General features: G+C 50.7%; 1 protein-coding gene across 1 annotated transcript in view; it reads left to right on the forward strand.

The window, feature by feature from the left end:
• Positions 1 to 1,418: 1,418 nt before the first annotated feature.
• The window catches only part of LOC108803383 (intercellular adhesion molecule 5-like), an 18,195-nt gene continuing 4,697 nt past the window's right edge, over positions 1,419 to 14,916 (forward strand). The window contains exons 1-5 of the mRNA XM_018575226.1: positions 1,419 to 1,551; positions 8,088 to 8,402; positions 10,218 to 10,490; positions 13,063 to 13,335; positions 13,769 to 14,011. Of these exons, the coding sequence (XP_018430728.1) occupies positions 1,419 to 1,551; positions 8,088 to 8,402; positions 10,218 to 10,490; positions 13,063 to 13,335; positions 13,769 to 14,011 (1,237 nt within the window). The remainder of the gene's footprint in view (positions 1,552 to 8,087; positions 8,403 to 10,217; positions 10,491 to 13,062; positions 13,336 to 13,768; positions 14,012 to 14,916) is intronic.

A 14,916-nucleotide genomic window follows, 5' to 3' on the forward strand; every position in this document is an offset into this window, starting at 1 on the left:
TGTATAGGGGCCAAGGGGTATCGGAGTGGAAGGGCCAAGGTGCAGAAGAATGACCTATGGAGGATGAAGCAAGGAGGAGGTCCTATAGCACCCAAGGCGAAAAGACCAAAGTGCGTCTCCTGAGCTCCGCCATCATGTCATCACTTTGGCTGTCACAATGATCATGTGATTAGGCCCCCGTCCTACCAACTCCAAATCCTTGCTATGTGACCCGGGAGCTGCTGATGACGGTGCCGGCACAGTGCTGGAGGTATGCGTTTGATAGACATGAGCACTGCCCAAAAATTCGTTTAGTTTCGTTTTAAATTCGGATTTGTGTTATTTTGTTTTTCGGGATTCGGGTGTGAAAGTCAATTCGGATTCGGAATTCGGATTCGGACGAAATTCGTTGGCGGTAGTTCGTTCGAACGTTCGTTTCGTATCCGTTTCTTATTCGTTACGTTCATTCGTTTGCAGCAAAGGGAGAGTCATGGAGCGCAAGGAAAAGAGGGAATTGGGTGGAATGGCAACATGACAGGGTGAGAAGGGGAGCCAGAGGGTAAAGGGTTAAAGTACAGGAAACAGGGAGAAGGGGTGGCTTACCAGCTTGTAGGAGGTCCACAGGGGGGTGGGATTTCCAGAAGGGGTCGGCACGTGGATCCCAGGATCATTCTGGAAGAGAAATTTCCCGCCCGCCCTGAAGGAGGTTTCGATTTTGTTTGCTCTTCCTTTATTGCTGTGTTTTGGGCTGTTTGAGTGGGTTGGGGTTTCGTCTAGTCATGGCAGTCTGGTGGCGGTTTGGGGTCCTTGAGGGCGTTAAGGGATGCCATGGGTTTATTGACCAGGATTGGTGACCCATCATAGGTGTGGTGTCCTTTAAGTGGTGGTCAGTTGGTTTGACCACTTAGTTTTGGCCGGTGAAGTGTCTGCGGTTTAACAGATATTGGTCCCCGAGGCGGTGGTTTGCGGCTGGGGGCCCGATTAGTAATATCTGAGGCCGCAGATACAGGTATGGGACGGCATTCCAGTTATTTGAAGCACCTTCAGGGATCCGGAAGCCTGAGTTTAAACTGGATAAGTGTGTTAATTGGTTACGAGTATATATAGTAGAGTTATTTTTCTATTCAAGTTTGTATTTATTTTGATATGGTTATTAAAAAAATACAAGTGGCTGCTGTGGCCTTTGACAATCCATACAAGTCTGGAGTGCCTTATTTTGAGTAGAATGGTGGTGGGGGGAGGTCACAGTAGAAGAGGGGGTCCCTCTGAAAATACCTTTGTCATGACATTTGAGGGGGGGAAAAGTTTATCTCCTTCTCTAATGTCACTTTGCTCCAACGAACTAAACGAATAAGAAACGAAAACGAAACGATTCGGAACGAAACGAATCGCACATGTCTAGCGTTTGACCGAGCTCACAGCACAGCAATGCCAGCACAATGCAAAACAGGTCCGACTTCTTCTCATCCGTTCAAGTCAGAGTCAGTGATTGGGCGGAATCCCCTGTACAATGTCTGACCGAATCAGATAATGGGACGTTATACAAAGAAGTGGCCAGAGTGATTCCTTATGGTGAGTTCTTCTTATGTTACAATGTATCCAATTGTCACGTACCTTAGGGGAGTCTGAGATGTCGGGGGGCGGCCTCTCTCGCTTCTCTGGTCCTGGGGCACCTGCATGGGTACAGGAGCACCGGGGCACAGAGGGGCAGGAGTGCCAGTAGTAGCGGAAGACGATGAGCAGGAGCAGCAGGCAAAGGATAGCAGGGTAGTCAGGACAGGCCGAGGTACAGAGGATGAGGCAGGAGGATGGTCTGGAACAAGCCGGGGGGCAATCACTGGAGAGACGCCGAAAGGTCAAAGCCAAGCCGGGTCAGGATAACAGGAAGACTTCAGGAGCAGGATGCAGGGACACAGGGAAGCTGACGGTCTGACAGCAAAGGAGGTTTGTTAGTCACAGCCTTATATAGCCCAGAGGGCGCCAAAAACTCAAACAACACGTCGGCGCACGCCCGCGCTCACGTGCCACGCGCACGTTTACGCAGAGACGCTGCACCTGACACAACTCTATTAGCTGCACCATGCGCATGCGCAAACGGCGATGAAAGAATCCTGGCTCCGGCTTCCTGACACCAACACACTACTTCACATATGGGAACGAAGCTCCACCTCCTTCACCAACATTCAGATAATAATTCCCCAAAACTATCAAACGTTTATTGATTCACTCGTGTAAATGTTCAATCACAATGTGGATCCCCCATCTCCATTTCTAAACTCTCACAGTATATATATTTATATATCTATATATTATGTGTATTGTATATACTGTACATGGGGAGGGGGTTTAGAACCTCTGTCAGGTTGTTATTGCCATGTGTGTCTGTTGGAACTTCTTGCACAGCCTCACAGAGTAACTAGGCTTAGGTCTCAGGTGGCCTGTGCGGGCTCTCACCAGGGCTGTGTGAGGTCTCCGGTGGGCTATGGGGGCTCTCACTAGGGCTGTGTGGGGTCTCATGTGGGCTATGCAGGCTTACAGGAGTGCTGTGCGGGAAGTGCAGGGGTCTGGGGGTCAGGAGGCAGGCAGCGTGCTGTCAAGAAGGAGCCGTAGGAGGAGATGTTAAGGGCCGGTGCCTGTTTATACGCACCTGCGGCTCACAGGAAGATGCGGCCGCCTGAGGTCCCGCGCTTGCTGGGGACCTCGGCAGCCACATCTGTCAAAGAATGTAAAGTGCCGGTATTGGCACCCAGTGTCTTGTGTCTGGGTGTTAGGTTGGCTTGAAACCCGGACACAAGACTCAAAAACCGGACTGTCCGGGTGAATCCCAGACAGGTGGTAAAACTAAGAGTAACACAAGCAGACAGTCTGATATGAAGTCTGCACATGGCTTGGAAACAGGAAGGAAGCCGCAGCTTTATTCTCTACCTCAGGGGTAGCCAAACTCCGGCCCTCCAGCTGTGGTGGAACTACAAATCCCATGGGGCATTGCAAAATTCTCACAGCCACAGACATGACTCCCGGAGAGAGATGCATCATGGGATTTGTAGTTGCACCACAGCTGGAGGGCCGGAGTTTGGCTACCCCTGCTCTACCTTACTCAATACAACAGAGTATATACCATAGATATAACGGAAATTATAAACACCGCCATCTAGTGACCGAACATGTATACGGCAGGAGTTGTTGTTACAAACACAGTAATGTGTATTCTAACAGTGTTCCTGTTGGGGAGATTTGCAACCACTTCCTGTCAGGAGAAGTAGTAATGGGAAACAGTAGTCATGTGCGATTCGTTTCGTTACGAATCGAAATTCGTACGAATTTTCCTGAAATTCGTAGATTCGGAAGCATCCGAAATCCGAAATTGCAGTTTCCGAATTATATCCGAAATACGAAATTCCGTTAACGAATTTCGGATCCGAATTTCGTTGAAACGGGAAATAATATTACCCCTGTAAATGAGGTTGAACAACATGACAAGATTTTTTTTTTAATCCGAGATACGGATCGGCTGCTGCTGAGAGTCGCATTACAATACACAGGCAGGAAATACGAAATTCCGTTGATGTGTTTTCGTTCCGTTACGAACATTCGTTATATTGAAGTACAAAAACAACTACCACATCGATTCCAATATTAACAAAGGTATTTTTGCTTTTTAACTTCATCATAACGAATGTTCGTAAAGTTACGAAAATGTGCCGAAACTAACGAAAATCCGTATTTCGTACGAATCCGAATTGAGTTTTCGGACACGTATTACGAAATAATGGATATTACGAAACGGAACGAAATGAAACGGAACAAATTTTTTGACGGCGCACAAGTCTAGGAAACAGACACAAAGAAAAACACAATTATAGTGTGGAAGGCTTGGAACGTGTGACAATGTATTCATTACTGTCTGTGCCTTCCTGTCTAAGTGACAACCTCCTCTCCCCACCCACAGGAAGTGAGGGACATTTTTAAAGGGGGTCACAGACAGATGTAAGACCCCGATAGAAATTCAGCTCTTCCCCACTCCATCTGAAAGCTGAACAATGGCTAGAGCTCGGGTTTAAAGTAATATAACTAATAGACATGTGCGATTCGTTTCGTTCCGAATCGAAATTCGGACGAATTTTCGGAATTTCGGACATTCGGATGTATCCGAATTCCGAATTACAGACATGACGAATGCAAACGAATCCGAATTTCCATTTCCGAAACTCGGTAGCGGTAGTTTGAACGTTCGTTTCGTTTTCGGTTCTTATTCGTTTCGTTCGTTGGAGCAAAGTGACATTAGAGGAGAAAAATATTTTTCCCACTCAAATGTCACTCTGCTGCAAACAAACGAACGAAACGAATAAGAAACGAATAAGAACAGGAAACGAATGTTCGACCTACCGCTACCGAATTTCGTCCGAATCCGAATTCCGAATCCGAATTGACTTTCACACCCGAATCCCGAAAAACGAAATAACAAAAATCCGAATTTAAAACGAAACGAAACTAAACGAATTTTTTGGCAGTGCACATGTCTAATAACTAAATATAACTGAATACATTCCAATCTAATAACATTTCAGTTGATATCATCACATACAGATCTATATGTCACCTTCTAATGGCGTGTTGTCCAAGGAGAGGACGTCTTAGGGCTCCGCGCCCACTATTCATCCAAGGGGTAGATGGAGCTCGGTGTTCTGACCTGGCCGGGGTTATTAGACAGAACAATGAAGACAAATGTCTCTCAGCCTCCTGGCTCTGTGCACAGCTCTGTTTGGGATCAGGCGCTCTTCCTGTCACCTTCTACGTCTCTACAATGACAGACGAGGGACCGGAGGAACACGAGTGCCGGGAGATGTTCTTGCAGAACCTCGGACCGGTGATGATGACTGGGGGGGCAGGAGTGTCAGGCGAGCAGTCAGCAGAACCTACAGGAAGCACCAGCAGAAGTTCAAGAGGAACTCTGGCTGGGTGTTGGGTTCAGGACGGCAGAGTCCACCATGACACTTGCAGGCAGGCAGAAGGAGGATTCATGGAGGTCCATAGCTGGATCCTGGAGCAGCCCAGGGCAGGCACTTGATGGGTAGTGCGGGAACGAGTCAGAGGTAGTAGTGAAGTCACACAGCAGGCCGAGGTCAGCGATGAGTGAGCAGTGCACTACCAAGTCATGAGTAGGATCGGGGTCAGAGATGAACCCGAGGTCAGGCACTGGGTGAGGAATGGTACCGAGCCCGATCCAAAAGCAGGTCAGGAGTAGGATAGGTCAGTAATGAAGAAGTGTCTGCAGAGCACAGGTCGGGTCACAAGGAACAAGATGAAGACCAGTCAGCACTGACACCGAGTCAGGTCAACCCTTAAATCGGTCGCTGACACTGAACAATTTCAGCAGCTGTCGGAATGAATGAACTCACGTGCATACGCAGGGACTACGTCATCCAGGTGCAGCCAGTCAAGATGGCTGAAGATCCCAAAACCAGAAGAAGACCATCAAAGGTAACGGCATCAGTGAGGGAGCTCATGGACATTGCGTCGCTGGAGGGAAGGTGAGTATTGTTCTGCTTTAAAGAAAGGACAACAAACACAGCTGTGGTAATGATACAAACACACTGCACTATAGATGCCATTTACATTTCACCCATAGTGCCACTTTAATAACATTAATGGAAACCATGGATGTTGCAGATGATCCCTATGTTGGATGAGGATTTGGGGAAGCAGCCTTCAGTGCCATAATATGTAAGCTGAACTTTCACTTTTCCCTACGTGATCCTGCCCCTAATCATGGATTTGGCTGAACAAAGAATTATTGTAATAGATCCCACCTCCAGCACACACACATTGTCCTCTCCACTGTGTCTCACCTCCCGCACACACACATTGTCCTCTCCTCTGTGTCCCCCCTCCAGCACACAGACGTTGTCCTCTCCATTGTCACCCACCTCCAGCACACCCACATTGTCCCCTCCACTGTGTCCCCCCTCCAGCACACAGACGTTGTCCTCTCCATTGTCACCCACCTCCAGCACACCCACATTGTCCCCTCCACTGTGTCCCCCCTCCAGCACACAGACGTTGTCCTCTCCATTGTCACCCACCTCCAGCACACCCACATTGTCCCCTCCACTGTGTCCCCCCTCCAGCACACAGACGTTGTCCTCTCCATTGTCACCCACCTCCAGCACACCCACATTGTCCCCTCCACTGTGTCCCCCCTCCAGCACACAGACGTTGTCCTCTCCATTGTCACCCACCTCCAGCACACCCACATTGTCCCCTCCACTGTGTCCCCCCTCCAGCACACAGACGTTGTCCTCTCCATTGTCACCCACCTCCAGCACACCCACATTGTCCCCTCCACTGTGTCCCCCCTCCAGCACACAGACGTTGTCCTCTCCATTGTCACCCACCTCCAGCACACCCACATTGTCCCCTCCACTGTGTCCCCCCTCCAGCACACAGACGTTGTCCTCTCCATTGTCACCCACCTCCAGCACACCCACATTGTCCCCTCCACTGTGTCCCCCCTCCAGCACACAGACGTTGTCCTCTCCATTGTCACCCACCTCCAGCACACCCACATTGTCCCCTCCACTGTGTCCCCCCTCCAGCACACAGACGTTGTCCTCTCCATTGTCACCCACCTCCAGCACACCCACATTGTCCCCTCCACTGTGTCCCCCCTCCAGCACACAGACGTTGTCCTCTCCATTGTCACCCACCTCCAGCACACCCACATTGTCCCCTCCACTGTGTCCCCCCTCCAGCACACAGACGTTGTCCTCTCCATTGTCACCCACCTCCAGCACACCCACATTGTCCCCTCCACTGTGTCCCCCCTCCAGCACACAGACGTTGTCCTCTCCATTGTCACCCACCTCCAGCACACCCACATTGTCCCCTCCACTGTGTCCCCCCTCCAGCACACAGACGTTGTCCTCTCCATTGTCACCCACCTCCAGCACACCCACATTGTCCCCTCCACTGTGTCCCCCCTCCAGCACACAGACGTTGTCCTCTCCATTGTCACCCACCTCCAGCACACCCACATTGTCCCCTCCACTGTGTCCCCCCTCCAGCACACAGACGTTGTCCTCTCCATTGTCACCCACCTCCAGCACACCCACATTGTCCCCTCCACTGTGTCCCCCCTCCAGCACACAGACGTTGTCCTCTCCATTGTCACCCACCTCCAGCACACCCACATTGTCCCCTCCACTGTGTCCCCCCTCCAGCACACAGACGTTGTCCTCTCCATTGTCACCCACCTCCAGCACACCCACATTGTCCCCTCCACTGTGTCCCCCCTCCAGCACACAGACGTTGTCCTCTCCATTGTCACCCACCTCCAGCACACAGACGTTGTCCTCTCCACTGTGTCCCACCTCCAGCACACACACGTTGTCCTCTCCATTGTGTCCCACCTCCAGCACACACACGTTGTCCTCTCCTCTGTGTCCCACCTCCAGCACACACACGTTGTCCTCTCCATTGTGTCCCACCTCCAGCACACACACATTGTCCTCTCCACTGTGTCCCACCTCCAGCACACACACATTGTCCTCTCCACTGTGTCCCGCATCCAGCACACACACATTGTCCTCACCACTGTGTCCCACCTCCAGCACACACACATTGTCCTTTGCATCGTGTCCCATCTCCAGCACAACCAATCTCTGATTCTTCCTCCGAGCTCACACTCCCAAGACACACACTACATATTGGTGTTCTTGGCCTTCCCGCAGGCATTGTTCACTGAACCCCCGAAGCAGATCTCTCTGACAATCTCCTGTATGTCTGCAGTCTCTGACAGCTTCACGTAGTATTACATTCACTGCATAGTGTGTGTGGGACCTTTTGGTGATGTCAGGGGCCGCACGTTATTCCTCTCTGCATCATAGGACCATCACTGGTGCAAGCCATTGAGGAATTAGTTTGGTGTTTTATGGATTCCCTTTATTGGCTAACTTATTATAGATATGAGCTGTTGGGATCCCTTCTTCAGGCTCCATAGAATTCCACACTAAATATTAGCTCTGGATTTGCACTTTAAGTTCCCCTTTCAATGATCACGTGTCCCTGGATGCGCACAGTGCAGTGACTTGGATCTTCTGTCATTACAGCTCTGCCGTCTAGAGTGGCCATAGACCTGAAGATGGAACTGGAGGAGGACAAGGAACATGAAGTCACGTGTTGGGTGGATGACGTGGCTCCCCTTAAATATGTCATGTTATCAGTGACCAGAGGAGGAGAAATATTTCTCAGCAGAACATATGAAGGGGACACCAGAAGAGACCCACAAAATCTGACGGAAACATTTAAGTTCACGGCAAGTCGTAGTGACAACCTGGAGGACTTTGCCTGCCAGGTCACATTAAACCTCACAAGAGTCCCCAACACCACTGTGTCTTCATCCCCTGTCACCGTCAGGACTTACGGTAAGTTGGAGGGTGTGTATACGTTCTATGACGGTTCTCTGAACTCTCTCTGAAGCCTCTAAATTGCTGCTTCTTCTGTCATGAAAATGTATTGAAGAGCAATTCTAATAGCAGCTCCTCAGACACTTTACAGAGAATCTTTATTCAGAGCCGGTGGTAATGTACAAGCAGCTGCCTGAGGGCAACCGGGGGGGCAGATAAATGCCGGGGTGGACTGGGCGGGGGCCCCTTTAAAACAGCTGCCGCAGTGGCGGTCACACCTGTCAGATTTCCCCTCTCGGCCGCTCTGTAGCTGCAGCGGCCAGGGAAGTGAAAAGGCTTCGATGATCAGGCTCCTCGGCGGCCACCTGCAGGTTCCTCCGCCCACTTCAGCTGCTATAGGCTGGGAGGAAGACTACAGCACCACCATTGGCCGGCTGACAGCAAGAGAGTGGGTCCTTAACTGACGGGACAAGAAGGCTGCTGGAGGCATGATGCTGGACTGGAGACTTCACCTGAGCAAAGGAGACATTGCTGCTCCCCCCCAACCCCACCAGGAGAGAAAGTGGGCAGAGCACCTGAATTAGGACATCAGACGATTCATGTGCTCTGTAAGTTTCTGCACTCTGCTTCACACCACTGACCTCTGCACTCTGCGTCACACCGCTGACCTCTGCACTCTGCGTCCCACCGCTGACCTCTGCACTCTGCGTCACACCGCTGACCTCTGCACTCTGCGTCACACCGCTGACCTACACACTCTGCGTCACACCGCTGACCTCTGCATCACACCTCTGACCTCCGCACTCTGCTTCACACCGCTGACCTCTGTACTCTGTGTCACACCACTGACTTCTGCATTCTGTGTCACGCCACCGACTTCCGCACTCTGTGTCACACCACTGACCTCCACACTCTGCATCACACCACTGACCTCTGTACTCTGTGTCACACCTCTGACTTCCGCACTCTGCGTCACACCTCTGACCTCCGCACTCTGCGTCACACCACTGACCTCTGCATCACACATCTGACTTCCGCACTCTGCGTCACACATCTGACCTCCGCACTCTGCATCACACCTCTGACCTCCGCACTCTGCGTCACACCTCTGACCTCCGCACTCTGCGTCACAACTCTGCCTCAGACCTCTGACCTACACACTCTGCGTCACACCGCTGACCTCTGCACCCTGTGTCACACCACTGACCTCTGCATCACACCTCTGACCTCCGCACTCTGCTTCACACCGCTGACCTCTGCATCACACCGCTGACCTCTGTACTCTGTGTCACACCACTGACTTCTGCATTCTGTGTCACGCCACCGACTTCCGCACTCTGTGTCACACCACTGACCTCCACACTCTGCATCACACCACTGACCTCTGTACTCTGCGTCACACCTCTGACCTCCGCACTCTGCGTCACAACTCTGCATCACACCTCTGACTTCCACACTCTGCATCACACCACTGACCTCTGTACTCTGCGTCACACCTCTGACCTCCACACTCTGCGTCACACCTCTGACCTCCGCACTCCGCGTCACACAGGAAGTCTACACAATGAAGCTCAGATCCAACGAGGGCTCTTCCTGAAACATATTGTCATTCATCATGATGGTGGGAGGTGGTGGCTACAGGTGGCCACCTTGTGAAGGTTTCAGGTATGGGGGGTCTGTATTTTGAGCTGCTCTCACTATGTTCATGAGATATTGTTAATGATATGGGTGCTGATTGGTTACTGTGCGCTCGTTCCTCTTTCTGCCGCATTGTTGCATAAGTCCATCTATGTTATGGTCAGTGATGTATTGATGTGTCCCCTCCGATGACAGCTCTGCCGGAGAATCCTCGTATTACAGCTGAGGAGTGGATAGAACATGGGACGGTGACTGATATCGGATGTGACGTCCTCCGTGCATTCCCTACAGAAAATATCACTACTACGTTATCTGTTGATGGTTTTCCCGACACCGAGGTCCATGGACATGTGGCGGCTGCGTCCGCTCTGAACACCAGCGACCTACCGCCGGCTCGGCATAATGTGCTCTGTGTATCTCAGGTGTTCAATTTCTCCAAGCAGAGCAATAAGAACATAGTCATCTATGGTAAGTACACATCCCTCTCTATACTATAGGCAACAGCCATTCTCTACAAGGGTTCCATGGAGATCGAGGGTTCTTCCAAATATTGGTGGGGGGTGCTTGAGCAATGAGCAATAGCAAATTGATCTACCTACTGAAACCCCACCCACTGAGCAGGGGAGGGGACCTGAGAGAGAAAGTTGTCTCACAGTTCCGCTCCTCTGCTCAGTGGGCGGGTGCAATACTCAGCCTGCTATTGGCTTTTGAAATAGATGGGGGGGGGGGGCATGTGGGGGGGAGTTGTCGAGCTGCCTAGTTTGCCTAGTAGTAGCACCGGCCCTGATTATGTGACAGAAAGACCAACCAAAAAGTTACCCATTAAGTGACCCCCTCCCCTCCCACCCAGCCTAGGCTGAGCTACAAATGTTAAATCCTTGTTTGTTGTGAAGCAGGGGTAGGCAACCTTGGAACTCCAGCTGTGCTGAAACTACAACCCCCATGAGGCATTGTTAGACTCTTGACAGCCATAGGCATGACTCCCAGAGGCCGCCCCCCCTCACCCTCCTTGTGACGCCACTGCCTGAATCCCAAAAGATCAAGATCTGCTGAAGGGGGGTAGGCAAATTCCAATCACTCCAGCTGAGGTGAAACTACAAAATTCCATCATGCATCTGCCTCTGGGAGTCATGCCTGTGGCTGTTAAGAGTATAACAATGTCAAGTGTGAGGCACTCGGTCATGGACCAAGATGGCCGCCGGCAGTGAAATACATCCCCATGCATGTGTGATGACACACCACACACCACACCACAGATGCCACCGCAACGCATGCACGGCGGCCACATCGGGTGACAGAGTGATTGCTGAGCATTTGTTCCCTCTAGTGGCTGATCTACAAACTACAAAGAATGTGCAGATCAAATGAAGCTCTCTAGATCTGAGCGGGCGCCTTTAGACGTCCGCTCAGCCACGCCCCCTCCCGTGCGCGAGGGAGAAAAACTCAAAAGTTAGAAACAGGCAGTGCTCCCTGTTAACATACAAGCGATCGATTGTATGGGGTGCCGATCCGCGTTGCGCCCATTACGCCGCACATGTTACATATCGCCGCGAACGTCGCAGTGAGGGCAATCATTCTCGGCCCATCAATCACTGGTAACACGAAGCTGATGAGCGGTCGCCTATGGCCAATTTTGTCATTCGTATTCTGCATTTTTAAAGCTTGACATGTTTGGTGTCTATTTACCCGACGTGACCCCGCCTTTTATATTTTACCCCCCAAAAAAAGTATTGCAGCCAGGGGCGTAACTAGAAATCACAGGGCCCCATAGCAAAATTTTGTATGGAGCCCTGTGATTTCTAGTTACACCCCTTGAAGAGCCCACATAGCTCACCTGAGGGTGACCCTGCTGAGCCCACCATAGACCCTCTATGGTGGGCTCTGCAGATCACCCTCAGGTGGGCTGGTCACATCCCTTACCTGTCCGCCTCTTCTTCCTCCGTCTTCCCTCCTCCGTCGCCGGGCCCGCTACGGGACAGGAAGGGGGTGTAAACACCGCGGTCAGCAAGGGGTTAAAGAATTTCTCAGGCCCCGTTAAGAAGGGTCTGCTGCTCTGCGGAGTGTTACTGTGCAGTACATCGGCCCATTCAAAGTAAAACGCACCACAACACAGGTATCGCGTATTAATGGATGATAACATGATTGGGCCCTTAAAGGAAAACACTGCAATAAGAACTTGACCAACGCTCGGACTTCCCCTACAAGACGTGGAGACACCGTGATAACGTCTACACGGAGCTGATCTGTGTCACTGAATAGATTTGATGTCTCTCCTTTCAGGTTTTGTGGTTTTTCCGCAATGTGTGTGATCCGGAAAGATGAATAATGAGACTTTGACATGTTACAATCTTTGATGTTTGATGTTTTAGTTCCCACGTGCAGGGCTGTAGCTACCATAGGGCGAGTGAGGCACTCGCCGCAGGTGAGAGGGGGCGCTGCCAGGGCCTGGCCTGGCTGCACCCCCTCGCCCCTATCGCTATGGCGAGCACAGGGTGCCATGGTACAGGTACGCCAAGTGCTAAGCTGGAGCCTGCGCCACGGCTCGGCAGGGAGAAGAGGGGCGGCACATTCTCCAGCTTCTCCTTGCATTCCCGCTGCTCTCCCCCTACCTGTATGTATCTCTTTTTCCAGTTCAAAAGGGAAATGTCAGGGGTATGTTTAGACCTCCAATATTTCCCCGAAGCCCCCCAAAAGTAAAAAAAAATTATAATAAAAAAAGAAATAACCCCCCCCCCACAAAAAAACACACACTCATGCACACATAGTACTAGACATGTGCAAAGACTAAAAATGTGTTTCAGACAAAATGAACTTATTGGTTTAGTCAAACAAAACTAGTTTTTATGCTATATGGATTTGGCCACCAGCGCATTCTGCTCATGCACGCCCCCATTCTGGAGGCGGGACGCATGACGTAACACACTGCACACGTCTGTTGGGGACTCACAATTTTCTGTTCTTGCCTCGGGTGCAAAGGGAGCTAGCTGCGGCTCTGCCCACGTGACCTTCACAGACTCACTGATGTGTTTTATTCTTACAGAACCTCCCAAAATAAACCTCACCACGTCCGGCAGAGAGGTGAATGTGGGTGCCACGCTGACCGTCACCTGTAATATAATTCAGGGTAACGCGGAGTATTTCGGTCTGTCCGTGAGTGTGGACGGCGTGGAGGTGAAGAGGGAGAACTTCCCGGATCTGGCTACAGAGATCAACGTAACAAGAAGACAACCAAATCTCTCTGTTATCTGTGAAATGTTCATCCGAGAGAATAACAAAGTACTACAAGTATCAGAAGAGAACCTCACTGTGCGATGTAAGTGACTTCCCAATCACAACCAATGATCATCAATGTTACATAGCTGTAAGGACTCCTTCACATGGGTGCATGGCATGGTCAGGAACACTGATTGTAAGTCAGGTCTTCTCATCCAACATCGCTATCTGACCTCCTTTGGCTGAATAGGCCCAGACCCCGCCCCCCCACACATACATACTCCAAAACCTGGTGGAATCATACCCAGAAGAGCGAGGGCTGATAAAGTCAGAAAGGGGGAGGGGAAGCAGCTTCTTATTAATGGTTTTGGAATCTGATAACCAACAAGCTCATATACAGTAGGTATGATGGTCAGTTGTCCACAAACATTTGGCCCTATAGAGTAATTTCTACCTACATCCGACAGGAGTCTTGCTGCAATATATGAGCATGTTGGAATATAATGGATCTTCTTTGTTTCCTCTTGTCACAGATCCGCCCGAGTTCACTAACAGAACCTGTCCGGGCTCTGTTGTCTGGGTGGAGGGAGAGAAAAGGATCTTTGGTTGTAGATCTGACGGGAACCCAACTCCTGAAGAAGAGTGCATCCTCAACACCTTGTCTCTGCAATCCTCCACATCCTTCACTGCAGCAAGAAACATGTCCGGAGTCTATACATGCCGCGCATCAAACTCTATGGGAAACGCGACCAAGTCTGTGGAAGTAACCGTGCAGTGTACGTATATACGATCACACAATGTATCAGAGATTGTATTCTTCAATATATCGTAGTTATATATTATAAACTTATATTAACTTACCTCATGAGTGTAATAATTGTCAGCTCTGTTTTTCCTTTTTGAATTTTGGCATTAGTACATGTCCCCTATGGTGGTGTATTTTACCTGATGCCTTCTGACTTGACAATAGTTGGCTTATTGACTGTACAAATAGCCAGAACTGAATAACAAATGTTGCCCCCCCCTCCCCCCATTACACTTTAATAAGGTTCACCACAAAATTCATGAACTTTGACTTTGAGCAAGATTCGCTCATCCCTACTGAAGACATTTCATTGCTGATCCAAGAAGCTTCTTGAGTGCTACTGGCAATTCGGTGACCTTAGTCCAACCACCAATGTGTCAAGGCAGATGTTGACTGCAGGGGCGTAACTAGAAATCACCGGGCCCCATAGCATAATTTTGTATGGGGCCCTGTGATTTCTAGTTACGCCCCTTGCAGAGCACACCTGATATCCCACACAGCCCACCTGAGAGTGACCCTGCAGAGCCCACCATAGACTCTCTATGGTGGGCTGTGCGGGGTGTCAGTTGGGCTGCACACCTCTTACCTGTCAGCACCGATCCGCTGTCTGACTCTATAGTCGCTGGCAGGCTCTGCCTCTTCCATCGTCGGGCCCCGCCTCCTCTTCCATAATCAGGCCCGCCTCTTCCTCCACTTCTGAAGCCGGGCCCAGCCTTCCTCCTCCACAGCTGCTGGCTGTCACTGACTCAGCAACGGCTGTGAGGAGGAACACGACGCTGCAGACATCACTGCCAGGTTGTCGGTGATCTAACACGTTCCTCCTCACACCCGCCAGTACTTTGTATCTCTCTATCTCCCCTCTGATCAATGTTTATA

The sequence above is a fragment of the Nanorana parkeri genome, unplaced genomic scaffold, assembly GCF_000935625.1.
Source record: "Nanorana parkeri isolate BGI_ZX_2015 unplaced genomic scaffold, ASM93562v1 scaffold3661, whole genome shotgun sequence".
In the NCBI taxonomy this organism is placed as follows: Eukaryota; Metazoa; Chordata; class Amphibia; order Anura; family Dicroglossidae; genus Nanorana; species Nanorana parkeri.